This window comes from Phacochoerus africanus, chromosome 11 (genome assembly GCF_016906955.1).
Source record: "Phacochoerus africanus isolate WHEZ1 chromosome 11, ROS_Pafr_v1, whole genome shotgun sequence".
In the NCBI taxonomy this organism is placed as follows: Eukaryota; Metazoa; Chordata; class Mammalia; order Artiodactyla; family Suidae; genus Phacochoerus; species Phacochoerus africanus.
Window position 1 is genome coordinate 103,113,993 of NC_062554.1, and position 21,731 is coordinate 103,135,723.

The 21,731-nt window shown below is 37.8% G+C and overlaps 1 protein-coding gene across 3 annotated transcripts in view; it reads right to left on the reverse strand.

The window, feature by feature from the left end:
- The window catches only part of RELN (reelin), a 500,685-nt gene that overhangs the window by 338,358 nt on the left and 140,596 nt on the right, over positions 1-21,731 (reverse strand). For all 3 annotated transcript variants that reach the window (XM_047752963.1, XM_047752962.1, XM_047752964.1), the window contains exon 3: positions 12,530-12,665. In XM_047752963.1, coding sequence (XP_047608919.1) covers positions 12,530-12,665 — 136 coding nt within the window. The remainder of the gene's footprint in view (positions 1-12,529; positions 12,666-21,731) is intronic.

Below are 21,731 nucleotides of genomic sequence, written 5' to 3' on the forward strand. Positions count from 1 at the left end.
TTGAGCCAAATAACTATTACGGTGCTGAGATGAGCCAGGCAGTAACCAAAATTAAAGAATACTTTAGCTTTTATCCTCAAAGTGAGAAAAGCTCTTTTGTAACCATCTTTGCACTTAGCAAATAAGGATGCCATCTCAAATCTGAGCATTAATGCCTACAGATGGATTTAGAAGAAAGGCTTATGCAGCTGAGCTTTACAGCCATACTTTCAATATATTTGCCTAAGTTAAAACCAGAGGTTGATTAAGGGACCAACCATCTTAGCTCCTTTGCAACTACAGTTGCAACTACATTTTAAATTAGAAGCATTTCTACTGTTTATCTTTCACATAATATTATAGGGGCACTGCTCTTTGAAATATATGTCAGCTCAGACAACTAATATGTTCATATTATTCATAATCCCTTCTATAAATAGCAGTAGTGGAGACAAATGGAGGAGATTTGACTAACATATTTTTGTTTCCAGCTTAGGACTTGTCGGTGTGGGTAACTCAAACCCAATCTCAATATTGTGAGGTGCTAAGTGGAGACATAAATAATTTTGTTTAAACTTTATTTCTCAGTGTTAAATAAGATAACTTCTGAATATAAACTGATTTAATTTTTAAAAGGCTGTCTTAGAATTCCAGAAATATGTGGTTTAAATATTTTTGTTTCCTCAAACTTCTTTTCTTTAAAAAAATTTTTTTAACAGTAAAGTTTTATGTAGACTTGGGCCTTTCCATTTAAAATGTTAAACATAAAGCCAGCTGCCACCAGTGCATGTCTAGAAGTCTAAATTACATAGCATATTATCAGAAACAACTTAGAATAGATTTACAAGGAGATCCTGCTGAATAGCATTGAGAACTTTGTCTAGATACTCATGTTGCAACAGAAGAAAGGCTGGGGGAAAAATGTAATTGTAATGTATACATGTAAGGATAACCTGACCCCCTTGCTGTACAGTGGGAAAAAAAATAATAATAAATAATTAAAATAAATAAATAAATAAATAAATTACATAGCATAAACCCTAATTTTCTAACAATCTTATGGTACCTTTGTGTATTAAGGGCTTTTTTTTAATTCATGTATTTATGCATTTGCTCAACCATCCAACAAATAACTTTTAGAGAATTTTTGTTCAAATAATGTTACAACACTATGCGCAATTGAAAATATTAGAAAATATGTACTCAGTGTTCTGCCACCTCAAAGGCAATTTTCAATTTTGCTTGTTTCTTTCATCTCTGTGCATATTATTTGTTTTCAAGTAATTATTTTATCACTAATATTATTAACTCATATTTGTTTTGTCTGATATTAATATTGTGATACCTATAAATCAGCTACACCTCAAAAAATATAGTGATAGCAACTTTCTTTTGGTTAACATTTTCCTGTTATTTTTTTTTCTTCTCTTTACTTTTAATGTTTTTGTACCATTAAATTTAAGTTGTTTCTTAGAAGTGGTATACTGCTGTTTTTCTGCAATTGCATTCTGAAAATCCCAGTGTTTTAACTGGTGAATTTAATCTGTTTATGTTTATTGTAACTATATATATATGTATACACACACACACACACATAACCCTAACCCTATCTATATATGTATATATACCTACATATTTGTATTATATTACACTTCATATTCCTATGCTTTTGATACTTTGCCTTTTTCTCTTTCTTCTGGTAGATTAAATTTTATTTAATTCTGTCTCTACTCCATCCCCTATTTTGGAAGTTAAAAACTTATTTCTTTTCTATATATTTATGTTTTTAACAATCATCCTTAGCTAAGCCTACGACCTTCTTCCAGAATAACTTGAGGACCTTAGAAAATTTTAACACTCATTTCCCTCCTTTTTCCAACTTACAAATTAATGTTGCTTTGTATTTTGGTCATTCTTTGCCTTTAAATTCTATCCTAACACAATTATTAGCTTATGTTTATATATATATGCGTGTGTGTGTGTGTGTGTATTTATTTATATATTCAATGCTCATTTAGAATTTCTAGGAGTTCCTGTTGTGGCTCAGCAGGTTAAGAACCCAACATAGTGTCCACAAGGATGTGGGTTTGATTCCTGGCCTCACTCGGTAGCTTAAGAATCTGATGTTTCCACAAGCTGTGGCTTAGGTGGTAGATGCGGCTTGGATCTGGTGTTGCTGTGGCTATGGTGTAGGCCAGCAGCCATAGCAGCTCTGATTCCATACCTAGCTCTGGGAACATCCATATGTGGCAGGTGTGACCCTAAAAAAGAAAAAAAAATTCTAAAATGATTACTATTACTATTTATTAGTACATCACACCATATTTCATGTATCATACCTCTCTGGGTTTGTTTTCTTTTTACTGAATCACAGTCTTTAAAAATTTCCTTTTTTAAAATGATCTTTGTGGGGTAAAAACAATAAAACCCTTTTTTTTTTTTTTTGTCTTTTTGCTATTTCTTTGGGCCGCTCCCGTGGCATATGGAGGTTCTCAGGCTAGGGGTCGAATCAGAACTGTAGCCACCGGCCTACGCCAGAGCCACAGCAACGCGGGATCCGAGCCGCGTCTGCAACCTACACCACAGCTCACAGCAACGTCAGATCCTTAACCCACTGAGCAAGGGCAGGGACTGAACCCACGACCTCATGGTTTCTAGTCGGATTCGTTAACCACTGTGCCACAACAGGAACTCCTAAAACCCTATTTTTTGAAAATATTTTTATCTTGTTTTCACACTAACTGCTAATTTATCAGGGTACAGAATTCTGAGAAGACAATTACTCTCCTTCCCCACTTTGTTCCATTGTTGTCTGGTGTCTCTTGTTGCTGATAAAAAGATCACTGCCAAATTAAACTTACAGGTTATCTGCTTTTTCTTTTTGGTTGCCTTTGAGATTTTCCATCTTTGATATTCTGAAGGTTCACTATGATCTATATCAGTGCTAATTTATTTTATTTATCTTGATTAGATAGAAAAGACACATGTCATCCTTAACTCCAGAAAACTCTCCTCCTTTATCTCTTAAAATATGCCTGTCTCCATTCCTTCTATTTTCCCCTTCTAACACTTCTACGTGACATTAACTTCTTCTAGTGTTCTGCACCAGGTTAATAATGTGAAATTATATTCCTCACATGATGAGAGCTTTTATTTCTCATAAGTGGCTTTACCAAAGGCTCCAGTCAGATGACAAGCTTCTTTGCTGTTTTCTCAAGCAGAGTGGGATAATCCCTTGAGGCTCCAGGCTTCATGCAGAGGGCCCAATTTCTGCTCCCTCTCCTTCCCTATCACCTATTTTGAAGAGGCTCATGACCACAGCTCCAGGCCCCACTCAGGTTAAAACTCTAGGACCTAAACCCAGGTTTAGAATACCAAGAGGCCACCACAATGTCAGTTCCCACTTCCTTATCCAGCTTTGATAGCTCCTCTTTTTTCCAGAACCTTGTATATTCTTTTTCCTTCAAGCCAGTTTTATATCTATATCTACTTTAAATGCTTACTCGTTTTAACCATGGAAAGAGTTTCTGGCATGCCAGTTCATCATGGCTTCCATAATGCTGGAAGTCCTCTACAAACGTAATTTTAATGTGCTTAAAATTGTAGAGACAGTTTTTTATGCTTTTCTCATTTAATATTCTAATCATCTCCCAAGCTGCTATACTCTTTTCCACAGTTACTATTTTTTAAAGTGACACAGAGTGGTAAAAAATGATGGCAGTTAAAAGAACATGTTTTGGATCAAAACAGACCTATCTGTGAGCTTTTCAACCTTGTCCTTCAGTAGTGGTGGTGCTAGGAGAGAAGAAGAACTTAGTAGGCTGCCTGGTACACAGGCGTTCACTACACAGAAGTTGCTATTTTTATTACCACTGTCATTATCATCAAATGGTATTTCAAATTTCATTATGACTCATTTTCCTATTAATGATGATTAGCCTTTCAAACCAGTTAATTTTTGATATTAGATACATGGTGGTAAATTTTCATGGCCTAAGGGCACACCTCAAAAGGCCCAGAACTTAAAACATTGTGTCAGGAGAAAGGGGCAGTGGGCAGGGAGTTGGGGGTGGCAGAGGATTGAGGGGGTTGGTGCAGGGGCTAAGGCCCCAGGGGTTGGAGCAGGGAAAGCCCAGGGCAGTCAAAGAGCAGCTCTAAGGCCTGAGTGCTATGCAAGAAGGCATCCAGAGGGAGTCACCACCTACCACATTAGCCTACCATTGCCCATAAAGTTAAGGATCATAGAACTGCTGCACTGACAAACAAAATTAAACAGTTTGGTTAACCAGCTTCTCACATAAACTGCCCTACTTGTCCAGGTTAGCAGTTATAATAGTTCAAGTTCACATGACAAGTGCAAAATCTCTGCTTTACTTTACTCCTTCTGTATGTCCTTTGAAGTACAGGGTTACTTTCTGTAAATGTTAAGATAACGTGAGAGGAGAAAAGAATTCATTTGACCCTCTAAATCAGTGCTACACTGATTTCTAATGATGGAAAGGTTCTAGATCTGTGCTGTACAACATAACAGTCACTAGACGTATGTGGCTACTGAGAACTTGAAATGTGGTTAGTGCAACTGAAGAACTGAATTTTGAATTTTATTCAACTTTATTTTAAATTTAAAAAGCTACATGTGGCTTGTAGCTAACCTGTTAGAAAGTACAGCTCTAAAAACAAATTTTAGAATGCATGTGTGTGTTTATATATATGCTTATAGGTATATCATGTATATACACATACACCTGTGTGTGTATATACACACACATATATACGTCTGTATATTAATACACACCCAATGGCACAGAGGACAAGATAAGTTCTTTAAAAAATTCTCATCTGGAAGAACCAATCAAAATTTTAGTCCATACTTATAATAATGCCTTAATATTCAGAGATTTTACTAAAAGCGGAATTTTAAAAATCCCACTGCTAATACCTATTATCTAAGTGACTGTACTGGCAAACCATGGAATTGTTGTTGCCATGAAAAAAATTTATTGATCTGTTTCCCAGACATCTTTGTCATCACTGTTTTTGACTATATAGACAGTCTGAAGAAAAAAATGATTTCACACTTGAGTCTTCTAAAACCAGTTCCATCAAAATACTAACAGAGAAATAACCCAAGTCTCTGCCCATATCTCATTTAGGAAATTTCTATCAGATACAAAGAAATGCTAATCACTGTCACACAGAAAGCTTTTAGAATTACTGATTTGGCCTTTCTGCTTTCACAAATGTTCCACATATTTTCAAGTAAGAAGTGTCAAGTGGGGTAATAATCCTGTCTAAACCACAAGGACTTGGAATAAGGACCATCTTGTGGATTTCAAACCTCAGTCCCTTTACTTAAGTATCCTCCATGGGTTACGATTCCATTATAGGAAGGGAGGGGAAGAAGGGAAGGATGGGTTTGCCCTAGGATTTTGTTTTGGTTTGGTTTGGTTTGGTTCTAAGACTTAACATTAGGAAAAACCACCTTTTCTATTTAAAAAGAATAAAAAAAAGCAGAGATTAGAAAAAATTACTAACAGCAATTTACTCTGGCATAAAATTCCACAGATACAGGTTCATCTTTGGACCTTAGTTCAAAATCTTTCATTACTGAATTGGGCCACTTTTTCTCACTATAAAGCAGCTCTACTCTGGTGGTCTTATGTTTTGATGTAAAGAAAAGTGTCAAATGGGACTCCACAAGATTGCCCTAATATAACCAGTGCCACTTACACTGTGGCTTTTCAGAAGGAGACACAGGAAGGGAGAAAGGATACAGAAAAAAAAAAAAGGGGGAAGAGTTTTGCCTTTTGAATATATGTAAATTTTTTAAAAATATGTTGTATAACTAATATAACAAAAATAACTTCTTCACACCTTCTTGGTGATTAGTGGACATATTTTATCAACATTTTACCATACTCCCTAAAATTAGGTTAAAACCCCAGGAAGCATCTTGACCTCATTTGCCAAAATGTTGGATAAGTAAGAACACAAATTAGTCCCTGAACTTAGACTATCTCCTTGTCCAAGCCTAACTGACAATTTAACTTTGATGAAAAACAGACCTTTGGAGAAATAAGAATTATCATTTAGGCTTCCAGCCACTCACTTTTAAGGGTAGATAATTTTTTATCCTGTCATTCAAATGTATAAGAAGGACTGAAATAATTATCTCAAGTTGGGAAATGTGTTCTAAGAAAGAAAACTGGACCATCAGAAAAAAAAAATATTAATAACAAGCTTGTGACTTAGGAGACAGATGAAATTCCTCCCTTGGGAAACAGCACATCTGGTTTTATCGAACAGTGTGGATACGATCATTTCAGGCTTACATGAGAAGTAATTTATTTTTGCAGTAAGCTATGTATAACCTACCAAGTAAAACAACATTTGTATGTCCTAACTGTTAGCATTCTTCCCTATAGGCATGAACGCACTCCCCTAAATGCACCCATGGGGGAGTTTCTGATCTTATTTCTAATGTTTAAGTAACAAGGCAAACATGTCCAATGTCTTCTTCTGATGGATGTGAATAAATGGGCAACCATACTATCTTTCATGAGGGATTCTCCAGACAGACTAGAATGGCTCTCATAAAAAATTAAAGGCACCAGAGATACACTCAAGGCGGTATTTCAAATCTCTGTATCTGTATTGCTTTGAGCCTGTTCAGTGTTCAGAAACTGCTAGCGCCTTCAATTTTTTTAAATGATTTTTTTTTTGGTCTTCTTGTTTAGTGTACTTTTAAGGTCCCTATAGGAGAATCTTCCCTTATAATATCTAATGTTCAAATATGGTCCACCTGTTACCTCTTTGCTGCCCTGAGTTCAATTCTTTGTTTGTGTTTCAATATCAAGCAGAACACTGCTTGCTTCATTCTGCTCTCAGTTCACTAAAGGTTAAATCAGCATTAATTTAGGCACAAAACTGATCTTCTTTTATGTTCTATTTTTATTCTAATATTATGGTAGCGTCTCTGCCCAAGAAGTTAAAACTTAAAATTAATGGTGATCAATTTTGCCTTCAATCCACAGATTCTCTCCCTATGTGTGATCTCCTTGTAACATGTGTTGAGATAGAATCAGCACCGAAAGAATGAATCTCCATCACACATATCAAGATCAGACCCATGACTGACACTTTAGTCTAATAACTTCTTCACATTTCAGAAGTTTAAATCAGTGCCTTAGGATATTTGAATGAATTTTAGACTATCTCCTATAGAGACAGATTTCAAAATGAGGATAGGGAACACATGTCAGCCACTTTAAAAAGTTTAAAAGAGTCTAATATCCCATTAAAAACTCTATTGCATTTTCATCATATCAATATGATGGGTATTTTATCATAAAAATAGGTAAATAAATGATGATTTTAGAGGCAAATGTAGTGAAGTGGCAAAAGAATCACCTGTTTGAAAATGGACTGCCTTCTGAATCCAGGCCATGACAATCATTAGGTGAGTTATGTTAGGCAAGTTACATAATATCTCTGAAGTTTGACTGACTCATCTGTAAACTGAGGTGATAATAGCACCTACTTATACTAAGTGAAGTAAGCCAGAAAGAAAAAGACAAATCCCATATGATATCACTTATTTGTGGAATCTTAAATATGGAACAGATGATCCTATCTAAAAATAACAAACAAATAAACAAACAAAAACAGAAACAGATCATGGCCAAGAAGTGCAGACTTGGAGTTCCCAGGGGGAGCAGGGAGGGAGAGGGATGGATGGGCATTTGGGGGTTTTTTGGATGCAATCTGTGATATTTGGAATGGATGGGCAATGGGACCTTATGTACAGCACAGGGAAATGTGTGTGACTGGGTCACTTTGTTGTACAACAGAACTTGATGAAACACTGTGAATCAACCAGATTTTAATAATCATAATAACAATAAAAATAATAGCACCTACTTCACAGAATTACTGTGAGAATAAAATGGATTAAAAGATGTAAACTACTTAGAACAGTGGCTGGTGCCTTGTAAATTTTCAAAAATATTAAGTTTGCATTTGCTACTTTACAACCATCTTTCCCTGTTAGATTCTCACGAACTTTCACATAGGATACCCTGGAGATTTTCTCCCTTCCTCCCTTTCTCCTTCCTTCTCTCCTCCCTCGCTCCCTCTTCCTTCCTTCCCTTCTTCCCTCCTTCTCCTTGCGTCATCCTGTCCTTACCTTTTTGCCTCCTCCTCCTCCCTCTCCTCTTCCTCCTCTTTTTCTTCTTTCCCCTCCCTCTCTTCTCTCTGTATCACCTCCTCATCTTTGGGCACTTTATTTTTAATTTACATCCGAAATCTTTGGATAATTAAGTGCCTCTTTTAACTTAAGGCTTACTAGACACTAAAGACTAATCAAATACAAAAGTAAAGACAAACTGTACAAGATCTGGACACTAAGCAGATCTCTGGATTAAATTATCACTTAAAATATAAATGTTACCAACCAGTGTCATAAAACTAATGACAAAATAATTTTAGTTACTGATCCATTTGACATATCTGTACTGGTATAGCCAGCAACTTCATCCTCAGGCCATCCTCTTCTCTGTGTCTCACACTTGATTATTTTTAATGAGAAAGGCACTAAAAACACATCCCAAATGACTATGTGGCTAAAAGGTTAACCAATAAAATCTGGCTTATTCAACCAGCATGCCACTTACTCTTCTCTGGGACAGCACATTATATAATTGTTTGGGATTTCAGTTCAAATGTTCCATAATTCTTTTTTTTTTTTTGTCTTTTTGCCTTTTCTAGGGCCGCTCCTGCGGCATGCGGAGGTTCCCAAGCTAGGGGTGCAATTGGAGCTATAGCCACCAGCCTACGCCACAGCCACAACAACTCGGGATCCGAGCTGAATCTGTGACCCACACCACAGCTCACGGCAACACCGGATCCTCAACCCACCAAGCAAGGCCAGGGATCGAACCCGCAACCTCATGGTTCCTAGTCGGATTCGTTAACCACTGCGCCACCACAGGAACTCCATCCATAATTTTTATTATGACAAATTTTTTAAAAAAGATTTAAAGAGATAACTGGGCTTTAAAATTACAGAGTTTACATCATACACTGTCTGTACTAATATGAGGTTGCAAAACCGGGTACAGTGTCAATTCAATTTCCAGTTCTAGAGACACTACATACATGGTAAATGATAAATATTAGTTGTGGATGTCTTCAAATCCAAGAAACTATCAATTATAAGCTTTAGAAATAAAGCAAATGCTGCAAATTATAATCATAAGATGCCATCAAATGTAAGATGCAACTTTAGAGATTCCAAAATGTTGAAAAAATTCTATATTTGGAATCAATGAAATAGATCATTGCTAGCTATTAAGAAATATTTATTGAGGCTCTTCTATTGTCTACTGTTCAGTATTAGAAACTATTACATATTTAAAAATACACATAGAGTCCCTCACCTTGGGGGATTTAAAATCAAATTATAAAAGAAAACACACATGTGAAAAATTGAGTAATGATATGAATTTAACTAATGATATGAAAAATCATACATCTATATTGTTGGCATAGATTTACTTTGTGTTCTTCCAAAAAAGTAATTCTTATTTTATTTTATTTAGCCATGCCCATGTCATGCCAAAGTTGCCAGGCCAGGGATTGAACCCAAGCTACAGCAGTGACAACACTGACTTCTTAATCATTAGGCCACCAGGGAACTCCCAAGTAATTCTTGTTTTAAATGAAGTTATACACGGCAAGTATTTAAATTATCCTAACAAGTGCCAACATGAGAGAGAGTCAGAGAAAGAGAGAACACTGAACATCATACACAGTTGTCCTCCATATCCCTGGATTTTGCTTCCACAGTCGGGTGAATCTCTGGATGTGGAAACTGCGGATACAAAGGACCAGCTATATTATGCAGTTTTATGTAAGGGACTTGAGCGTATATGGAAGGTTCTAGAACTGATCCCCCACCCTCCCCAGGATACAGAATTCAAAGGGAATTTTCTGTGATTTATATGTATAAGTCCCTGAACCAACTATGAAGGAATCATAAAGAAATAAGAATTTGGCCTAGGATAGACCATGATAGAAAATAATATTTTTTAAAAAGAATATATATATGTGTGACTGAGTCACTCTTCTGTACAGCAGAAACTGGCATGCCATTGTAAATCAACTATACTTTAATTTTTAAAATGTGAGGAAAAAAAGGAATAAGAACTTGTCCCTGACCAACCTAATCTAATAGAAAAGGTAAGAAATGAACTCAAATAAGTATATAGTAAAAATATGATCAGCATTATAATAGAGTTAGAAGCAAAATGTGACAATACAATCACTTCTGTTGTTAATGTCTTAGAAGGCTTTACAGAAGGTTTTTTAAGGATGCCAGCTTGAAGAATGAGTAGGAACTCAAAAACTGGATTTGAGAGTAAAAAGCGTTCTAGGCTAAGGGGAAGTGAGGAGAAAGTCATGGAGTGTTTAGGGAATTATGGGAAACACTGCCAATGTGTGACCATCAGGAGGGGCAGGCTACAGGAAATAAGAGAGAGAATGACAAATAGCATGATTTGGAAGAGCCTTCAAACCCATACCAAAGGGCTTGGTCTTTAGAAGGCAGTTTTAAGATATCCAAGTTTGTGCGATCAAACATGTGCCTCAGGAAGAGTAACTGGACAGCAGTGTGCATGCAGGACGGACTAGACAAGAAAAAGGCTGGAGTTGAACAAGCAACTACTGCAGTCATCTTAGGAAGAGGTACTGGAAGGAAAGGGTTCAAGCATGAAAAACTTTCTGAGGGAGAAAATGACAGGACTAAATGTCAACCAGCTGGGTGGGACAAATCTGTTTGCAGCCTGAGTAACTCAAAGGGTAGGCAGCAAGAATATATAATCAGTGATGAACCCTTGACAGTGAAATGTGTATTATTAAGGGGGAAGGAACTATAGTGGTAAATTTTGGAGAACGCAGGTTTTATGCAGAAGGTTGGAAGAGAACACCATTCAAGATGACTTCCAGTTCTATTTCGCCTGACTGCCTGGAAAATAGCTGTTTCTGAGCTGCCTTTGACCTTATCCAATTGGCCTACTCACCCATTCCACGAACATTTAGTGAATGCTTACTGTGTGCAGAGACTGTTCTAGACAGTTGGGGTGAGTCAATGAACAAAACAGACAAAACAGTCTTGCCTTTGAGGAACTTGGATTTCAGCAGGAACAGACAGATAATAAATAACATATACAATTAAATAAATAAAGTATACCGTGAGTTAAAGTGAAAAAAATGCTATGAGGAAAAAGAAGCGATAACTAAGAAAGATGAGGAGTGGTGATTGTGGGGCAGAGGTGGGGAGGGGGACATCTATATTGAGAGATGTCACAAGTCACAGCCTTTGAAGCCTAGTGCAGCATTTATCTAAGGATGCTGCTGGGATACTGTTCACTACACTTCCCTGTTCCTCTCAGTGAAAGCGCAGGAGAGATTCATAAATTTCTATGGAGTCCTGACTTCTTACCACCATGAATCAGCTAACTGATCACATTTTCTTCACGGAACTAATGGCTACTAGCAAGCTAAAAGCTAAATCTGCGGTCTTCTTCTAAACCAAATATGGGGCCTCAAAGCATTGTTTATACCTGTTCTTATCTTGTTTTCTGAACATCATTTTCCTATTGCCTTGATTTCTTCACACACTTACCTTATTGTGTATTTCTGTCAGCTAAAACCCAATTTAGATCCTCTGAGATACAAATAAGTATGCAAATGTAAACTGCAAAATGACTTTTTTTTTTTTTTACAGCTTTGGCCTCTTTTTGATGCCAAAATGGATGGATTTAATTAAGGTTAAACCTGTTAAAATAACACATTTAAATAGTTACTATATATGGAATGCCATGGGAGGTACATTTGTAACCAAACAAGACCCTGTGGGGCCTTCTGGGGACAGAACCAACGCCCATGTCCTACACCTGCCTCTTGTGAGCAGAAAATCTTCAGCCTTCTTGGCCTTCCCTGAGTGTCAAATAATAAATTTAATCAGGGAACTGAGAAAGTGCACTAACAAAGGAAAACAAGCAAGACAAAATAATAAAAGTTTAGCTATTACACAACTCACGAACCACAGGTAATATTCCTTTTCGAGGGCTGCAGACAATACTCTGTGCCATACACTTTGAGCTGCTTTTCAGATACTGAAACCCCTACCAGGTGGAAGAAGTTAATTGTATGTCCACCAAGCACACTAACCCCAAAAGGTTGATGATATTGACTCCTGATCACCTTACACCAACCAACAAGAATAACATCTACAAGCTGATCACACACCCTGCAACCCTTTCCCTCACCCTGTCTTTTAAAACCTTTCCCTGAAAGAACACTGGGGAGTTTAGGTCTTTCGAGCACTAGCTGCCTGAACACCTTGCTTGGTGCCCTGCAATTAATACTGCACTGTCCTTCACCACAACCCAGTGTCAACAGATTGACTTTACTGTGCACAGGTGAGTGGCCCCAAGTTTGGTTCAATAACATGTGCTTTCTGTACCAGTCAGACACTTTGGGTACTTACATGAAATTGACGCAGCCTGTGCCGGCAGGTGGAGCAATCCAGACGAAGCTGAGGTTGGTCGTGGGCAGATGACTCACGTGAGAGGCCACCACGCTACACATAAACTGGTTACCAAACTGGTGGTCAGACATGATCCCTGACAAACAGAAAGGAAGGGAAGCCGTTATATAAAACAAAACAAAGTCCTTCTTATTATGGCCTAACAATATTTTCTAAATATTTTCTTTGTGTTAGGATTCAACATGCTCTTTGGCTTCCCCATAAGTTATTCAGTTTTCCACTTTCTATCATTAGAAAGAAATGTATCATTTAAGACATTACTGTTAAGGCGCAATCTAGTAACCTCACTAGCATAGTATTTGCTTTGTTTTGATTTTGTTGATTGGCCTTTGCCCCTCACCAAAGACCACCAGGACCACACCTGCAGTAAAACAAGGTCGGACTTATTGGAAGTATTTACAGCAAGGAAGACCAAATACTACTGGGCTTATGTCAGGTTATTTAAGACAGTGGGGTGATCAAGCTGGCCCAGGAATTTGCTGATTATAATACTGAAAGTCCTGCATCCCTCAGTCTTATTGGGGCTGTTCCAGGGAAAGTGCTTTTGCTTCTGGGTTTGGTATTCTCAGAGAGTGGGAGCAATTTTATACTGAATACCTTAATAATTTTTATGGATGATACATGAAGAATGGGGAAGGACTAAAGCTAAGATGGATTTTTTTAAAAAAGCAGCAGCAGTAATGTTAGCACAGAGAGGGGATGGTGGTCATTTTTTGTGGTTTGCACCATGTTCTTGCTTTGGTCTGTATTCGGGCATGATTACAAAGTGGTCCTGCTTTGTCACAAACCATTACTATCTCAGAGTCTGATGTGGATGACCAATGCAACTGCTCATGTTCAACATAAGAACATCAAGGTCTAGCTTTGAGTGCCAGGTCAGCTCCTAGCTGAGTAATCAGGAGATGCTTTTTTCTTTTTAATAAGCTGATTCCCTTAGGTTTACCTCAGCTAGAAAATATTAATAGAGAACTCAACAAAAAGAAAATGAACAATTCAACTATTTATTTAGTCTTTTTTTTTAGGGCCGCACCCGAGCTATATGGAGGTTTCCCAGGCTGGGGGTTGAATTGGAGCTGAAGCCGCCAGCCTACACCACAACCATAGCCACACTGGATCCAAGCCGCATCTGTGACCTATGTTACAGCTCATGGCAACACCAGATCCTTAACCTACGGAGCAAGGCCAGGGATCAAACCCTCGTTCTCATGGATGCTAGTTGGGTTCGTTAACTGCTGAGCCCTGACGGGAACTCCATACAACTCAATTTTTTTAAAAACACACAAAAGATCTGAACATGCACTTCACCCAAAAAGGATATACAGATGGTAAATAAGCATACCAAAAGATGTTCAACATCATATCACTATGGAATGGCAAATTAATGCAATAAAATACCACTCCACACCTAATATTTGGCCAAAATCCCAAACACTGACAACCCCAAACTCTGGTGAGAATGTGGAGCCACCAGAATGCTTCTTCAATGCTGGTGAGAATGCAAAATGGTCTGGCCACTTTGGAAGACAGTTTGGCATTTTCTTACAAAAATAAACATGCTTTTACCATACAATCCAGCAATTGAGCTCCTTGGTATCTAGCTAAGGAGTGCAAAATATATGCCCATACAAAACCCTGCATATAGATGTATATTGCAGTTTTATTCGTAACTGTTAAAACTTGGAAGCAATCAAGATGTCCTTAATAATTTTTATGGATGATACATGAAGAATGGGGAAGGACTAAAGCTAAGGGTTTCCGAGCCTTGGTATCAGGATTCATGTTCAAATATCTCCTCTCTTCCCAAAGCTCCTCTTAGAAAATGAGTCAATGTCTAGGCTGCATATGGCCTGGCAGAATTTTATAAGCTTGCTATAGAGTTGGATAGCAAGATCCAACTTGCTAGAGATGATTAACTGGTGGAACATACAAACAATGGAATACTATTCAGAGCTAAAATGAAATGAGCTATCGAGCCATGAAAAGCCATGACTAAATAAATGTATACTGCTAAAGAAGCTGATCTGAAAGAACTACATATTGTTTGATTCTAACTATATGACATTCTGGAAAAGGCAAAATTAGGGAAACAGAGGTTACCAGGGGTTAGGAGAGAGGGAGGGAGATATGAATAAGCAAAGCACAGAGGATTTTTTTTGGCCAATGAAACTATTGTGTATACTACTACAATGATGGATGCATAGCGATATGTATTTGTCAAAACATATAGGATGTACAACAACCCTAATGTAAACTATGGACTTGAGTAATGATGTGTCAATGTAGATTCATCTGTTGTAACAAATTTATCACATGTGATGGGGGATGTTGGAAAGGTTGTGGCAGAGGGGACGGTGGTATACAGAAAATCTCTGTACCTTCCATTCCACTTTTCTGTGACCTAAAACTGCTCCAAAAGTTTCTTAATAAAAATATTTCCAGGAGCAGGCAGCTAAATAAAAACTTGGCAAATGACTTACTCTCTCCGAGATCCCATTTTCTTGTCTGCAAAATGAAAATGCCAGGTCCAGCTCATCCAAAAATTGTTATGAGAATTAAATGAGCCAATACATATGACAGCCTTGGGTACAGTACTGCTGTGTTTGGATTGGTACCCTTCCCACATGTCATTATAGCAGTTCATACATGGCTCCATCATAATTCTGACCACCTTTCCAAGGCATCTATGCAGGACTAGGTCTTTGATCTTTATATTTCAAGCAATTATCACAATGTCTGGCAAATCACAGATACTCAAGAAATATTTTCTGAATAAATATAAAGATGATATAACTATAAAAATAAAAGACAACAGAAGTTACATATAAATGTTATATTAACTAGTAAAATAGATTCTTCCAGGAGAGAAAGTCGTTCAGAGTAGGTCATGCTGGCCAAATAACAGAAGAACAAGTCTATATTTTGACATATCCTAATGATGCTCTTTATCTCATTCAAATTTATATATATATAAACATATATAATCATATAAGTATAAATATATATATAGCTTATATGAAATATATATAATATAAAAATGTATAATTTTTTTTCCTAAAGCTTCATCTTGAGACAAAAGTCATCAAGCCAGAGAAACCACAAGGTTAGAGAGGATGACAGACTCCCAGGAAAACTGCAGTGTGCTGAAGGAGACAGTAGCCATGACTCAGGAAATGCCACTCCCTTCTGGTCGGTCATAAAGCAAAGATCCAATGTGCAGAAAATGACACATCTGCAGAAGTTAGCCTGGCCAAAAAGGAAAGCAAAAGTCCCAGCCGCAGTCATGTGGGAAAGGAAATGAATCAAACAAAATAAGGCTTCAGGGTTTCCGAGCCTTGGTAACAGGATTCATGTTCAAATATCTCCTCTCTTCCCAAAGCTCCTCTTAGAAAATGAGTCAATGTCTAGGCTGCATATGGCCTGGCAGAATTTTATAAGCTTGCTATAGAGTTGGAATTGCCTCATGCCCTACCCTGGGTAAACACACCACAGAACAACATTCCTGCAATCCAACACAGCAGTTCTCCAGCGTAGCTACACAGCAGCATCACCTAAAGAGACTGAATAAAGACTGGTTCCCACACCTTCTGAGTTAACCGGTTTGCGATAACCATGCCTGGGTCTTGTGAGTTTTAAAGGCACACCAAGCAATTCTAATGTGTTGCTGAGTACATGCATTAAAAATGTGACTGGAGTACCCATCGTGATTCAGGGAAAACGAGCCCGACTAGGATCCATGAGGACCCAGGTTTGATTCCTGGCTTCGCTCAGGGGGTTAAGGATCTGGCATTGTCTTGAGCTATGGTATAGGTCGCAGATGTGGCTCAGATCTGGCGTTGCTGTGGCTGTGGTGTAGGCCAGTGGCTACAGCTCCAATTCAATCCCTAGCCTGGGAACCTCCATATGCCTCGGATGCAGCCCTAAAAAGACAAAAAAAAAAAAAAGGGGGGGGGAGTTCCCGTCGTGGTGCAGTGGTTAACGAATCCGACTAGGAACCGTGAGGTTGCGGGTTCGGTCCCTGCCCTTGCTCAGTGGGTTAACGATCTGGCGTTGCCGTGAGCTGTGGTGTAGGTTGCAGACGCGGCTCGGATCCCGTGTTGCTGTGGCTCTGGCGTAGGCCGGTGGCTACAGCTCCGATTCAACCCCTAGCCTGGGAACCTCCATATGCCGCAGGAGCAGCCCAAGAAATAGCAACAACAACAACAACAAAAATATGTCTTAGTAAAATTTTGTACAGAATTCAGGGTTTAGAGTAGTATCACTGCAGTATCAATACACGGTTTGAAAGTATCCATCAGTGTCTTGTACAATGGCCCTGGTAGGAAGGAAAAATAGCCTGTCCTCTTACCCAGTACTTCTCAAACCGTCCCAAATATGTATTCTGAGGACCTTTCTACGTACCTTCAAATACTGTAAGTGAGTGGTATTTGCTTTCTTAATACAGTGCGCTGTCATGTTATACTGCTATCACATTTTAATTGGCATTTTCTTTGAGAACATCTAGAAGGTAGTCAGAGTTGCAACTACTACAAATCTATTTAATATCAACCAGCAGAAAAAAAAATAGTATTTATCCGATCCCTACTTTGTGTCAAACATTGTATTAGGCCCTATGGAGGTACACGGAAGAAATAAAGGACATAGTCCCTGCCCTGAAATGACATCTGCTGGGAAAAGAAAATCAGAGCAAACTAGCATTCTAAATAAAACAACTAGAAAATAAGTGCTCACTGGGTGGTATTTGTAAAAAAATACAAAGGAAGAGAGAAAGAGTGATTAATGTAGACAATGATAATAATGACAACTAAGCTTACTGAGCACTTAATATGTCCTGATACTAGTCTAAATGCTTCCTGAATATGAACTTGTTCAAGGCTCTTAATAATCCAATGTGGAAGGAGCTGTAATTTTCTCCATTTCACCCATTAGGACACTAAGACGATGGAGATAAAAACTCAGTGTTATACCTCAAGTGGGCAGGATAGCTTGGATTCAAACCAATGCCTCTGCTGCACAGTCAGAAATGGCTCTGCTGAAGAGAGAGAGATTGGAACTGAGTCTTAAGGGGAAAGCTAAGATCTCCCGCATTTGTTTTTATGTACACGAGGCAGCAAAGAATGAGCAAGACATCATACCCTCAGCTCTCTCCATCACACGCTGCTGCATGACCTTGGTCAGGGTGCTCTCAAGCTTCAGTTCCAGCATCTATAAGCTGCTGGTCACCAAGATCACTAAGATTCCTTGGTTCCTTAGCTCTCCAAGTGCAATTTCAATGAACAGAAGAGAGATGGGAGGACAGCTCACAAAGGCAGATAGAATGAGCAGAGGTATGCATGTAAAATGAGAACCAGGGGAAGGAAAGCAGTCAACATCAGCTTCCCGTGTGCTGTGCAACACAATTTACTGCAAGCGCCACAATCATCTTCTTAATGGCTTTTGTGCCACGAAAGACATTATACTATCTAATTAATATATGTGACCTGGAAACCTATTCTTGGAAAACTTGAATTTGAACCTGACAATGAATTTAAATTTATGACGGTGCTTTCCCCTCTGCATGCTGGATAATGTGACACATATTGAATTTTAATATTACTTGAAAAAGAGGAATTAGATCTACAAAAAAAGAATTTAAATACACTGTATATCTAAGGGAAATATATACATAAATACATGTGTGTGTGGTGCAATTATATTAAAGACTTTATTTATTTTTATGGCTATGTGTAAACTCTCACACACAAAAATTTTACTGTGGGATTTCTTCCCTAGAGGAAGAAGCTACACTTTTTCAAGGGAATTGGACTGTGAAAGAAAGCACTTCAAGAACTATGGCTTCTCTGGTCCAACTCTGGACAAAAAGGTAAAGTATTTCTTTCAAACTCTGAAGTTCTTGGAGACTCATACCAGTCTTGATAGATTTTAAAATATCTATGTCAGAGATACATGTTCCTTTTTAATATTGTATATACACATTTGAAAAATAGGAATAGTCACAGGCTAGTTGCAATTTCTATATCAAGAAATAATCAATGTAACTCTTTAAAACAACTAGTCCTTTGACAAAGTATGGGTGTTTTAAATTCACTCTTCAAACCAGTGGGTACTACTTTAAAAACATCTAACATCTGTCTTCTTAAAGTTGTGGTTAAAGGATAGGAATCTCTACCAGTTTCCTTCACCCATGTTATACTTCTGCAAGATTAGGCTCACGATGCCTTTAATTGTTCTAAAGTTGCTTCCCTGATCCTTTTAAGACAGTGATACACATTTCTGTGCCTACTGGGATGTCATTTTCCTTGACAAGTCTTCAGTTATTTTAAGTTTGTGACTAAACCTTGTATGAACTCCATTTTTCCCTCAGGAATACTCTTCTCTTCTTTTAATGTGCATACTTTGGGTCTACAGAACTTTAGAATTTCTATGATTCCTCCATTTTGAAAATACAATTTATATGCCCTCATAAAAATGTAGGCTATTTACATCCAAGAAACACCCTGAGGATTTTATTACCAAAAATAACCAATGTAATAGGAAAATTATATACCCATGTTAGGTTTATTCCATAATTTACAGATTAAAGATGTGCAGTCACGAATCTGTTCAATTTGTAATTTGCCTTGGTTAGTGTTTAAGTGGGTAGAAGCATGTCCTGGTTTCTTCATGGGATTCAAAAACTGTGTGTGGGATATCACCAAATAAAGGGAAAGTATACTAAGATTATAGATTTTTGGAGTTCCTGCTGTGGTGCAATGAGTTAAGAATCTGACTGCAGCAGCTCAGGTCACTGGGGAGGTGCAGGTTCAATTCCCAGCCCAGTGGGTTAAAAGATCTAGCATTGATGCAGCTGTGGCTCAGATTCAGTCCCTAGCCTGGGAACTTCCACATGCCATGAGTGTAGCCATAAAAAAAAAAACTAATTAATTAATTAAATGTTTAAAGACGCTAGATTTTTGGTTTGTGAAAAATGTAACCTCCTTATATATAAAGGATGAAATATTAAAATACTATTTTATTGTTTCAAACACTTCAGAAAGTATGGTCAAATATTTTATCAGGAATTTTAGTAAATTAATTTAAATAAAAATATAAAAAGTGTAAGAAAATACAAATATTTAAGATATTTCCTTTTATTGTAACCATTTGCTCTTTTTTAAAAGAGATATTTAAAGCCTTACAGCAGTTAATAAAAAGTAGACTGTTCTGGAAATGCAGTCTGGAAAGTTAGTGTTACATTGTGAGTGAAGAGGGAAAATGAATTATGGAATTCCTTTTTGTCATTCTTTACTCTTTTCGTTTGATTCAAATATGAGTAACTGTTTACTTACAGAAGTTGACTTGTCCATTATTTGCCTTCTTTGCTAGGTCAATGTATGCAAACATTTCAACAAAGCCAAACATGATTTTATATGCTGAAAAGTAATCACAGAACTCCCTGAAAACATGGTGACTTATCTGGGAAGTACCAGCCTGATGAAAATGAATATGAGAAAAATAGCTTTCAAGTTGTAGCACAAGATAATGAGTATGTGCACCCACCCACACATGTGCACAGGGCATGTCTAACTTTTAAAGCACTGATTTGAAAGCATTCTGTTTCAGATTTAAGTCTAGAAGCAAAAAGGTACTAAATCTTGTTAAAGATCATTCTGGAATTGTATTCTATGGACACATGTTAGAAAATGTATGAGGATCCATGATATTCCCACACCTCTCGTCAGTTTTACAAAAAGAGCTCATTCTAAGTCAACCTGATTCTTTGCTCACCCGTTGCAGTTAAAAAGGTGAGAATTCTTGCTGCCCCCCCATCCCTCTCCCAACACTACTGTTTATAAAATGCCCTCTCTTATTGAGCGTATTATCCATATTATCACCTTACTACTATTGGAGAGGCAGCAGAGAGGAAAGGATGACAGCATAGACCCTGGAGGCAATCTCTGGGTTCACATCTTTGCTCCACTACCAAGGAATTGTGGTGTCCTGGGCAGGTTACTCAAACACTTTGTTCCTCAATTTCCTCTCCAGAAAAATGGGAATGATAATAATAAGGTGGCTCTGAAGATTTAATGGGAATATGGAACATAGCACTCCGTGTGTTAGATGCATTCCCAAATCAGAGATAAAAGAAAATTATCTAGAACCAGTGGACTTAAGTGACATGCCAATACTTAAAAGTGTTGATAAAAGAGCTAGTGATCTTAATCCAGGTTCCTCTTCTATCTTACACTGACTGTCCACTAACTTCTTCCCTCCTTGGGTCCTTAAGTGGCAGTTTCTCAATTCTGGGACAGATTCCTGTGCTGATGTAATAAAAATCCTGTCCAAATCCTGTGATAAAATGCAACCACCTGAGAGTGAGCAGGAAGAGGCCCCTCTTCCAGGCACAATTTCAAGTACTTTCCTCTCCCTCCCCCGTTTCTCATCAGGCAGTTATTAGATAACCTTTGACCTCTTGTAGACACATCCCTGAATTAGGGACAAGTGTGAGTGAGGCATATTTAGGTCAAAAGTGTTCCTCTAAGGGGCAAAGCTATCCAGTTATGCTTAGGTCTATGTAACCACTGAGTTTGACAGAGTAGCATCCTTTCCAAAGGGCTATGTAGAGTCTGTACTGTCTTAACTGAAACTCTCTGATCCATTGGTTCAAAGTACATCTCTGCTGCCTCTCCCCCAGTACCGCATACTCTGCCTCCCCTCTTAAAAGCTGCCTGGTGGTAGATAATCATGACACACTGTCTGTTCTAGCCTTTCCAAACAAACTGCACCATGCTAGTCACCTATCCAGAGCTGTATTCCTCCTCACCACCTGGTACCTCGTATGTGTTGGATTCACAGTACAATTACTAGTCTAAAAGTTGGATTTTACACATAAGCAGGCCAGAGAAATCCAAAGAGGGACAGTTTTCAGAGACATAAACTCACACCAATGTAAAAAGATGAAAAGTGCCTCAGCAAGGCTTTCTTTAAAAAACAAAACATATGTGTAACTGAAACTTTATATTCATTGAAAAGCAACTCCCCATCCTCCCTCTGTCCCAGCCCCTGGCAAATACCACTCTATTTTCTGCTTCATGAACCTGACTATTCTAGATATATAAACAGAATCATGCAGGATTTATCCTTCTGTTACTTGTTTATTTCTCTT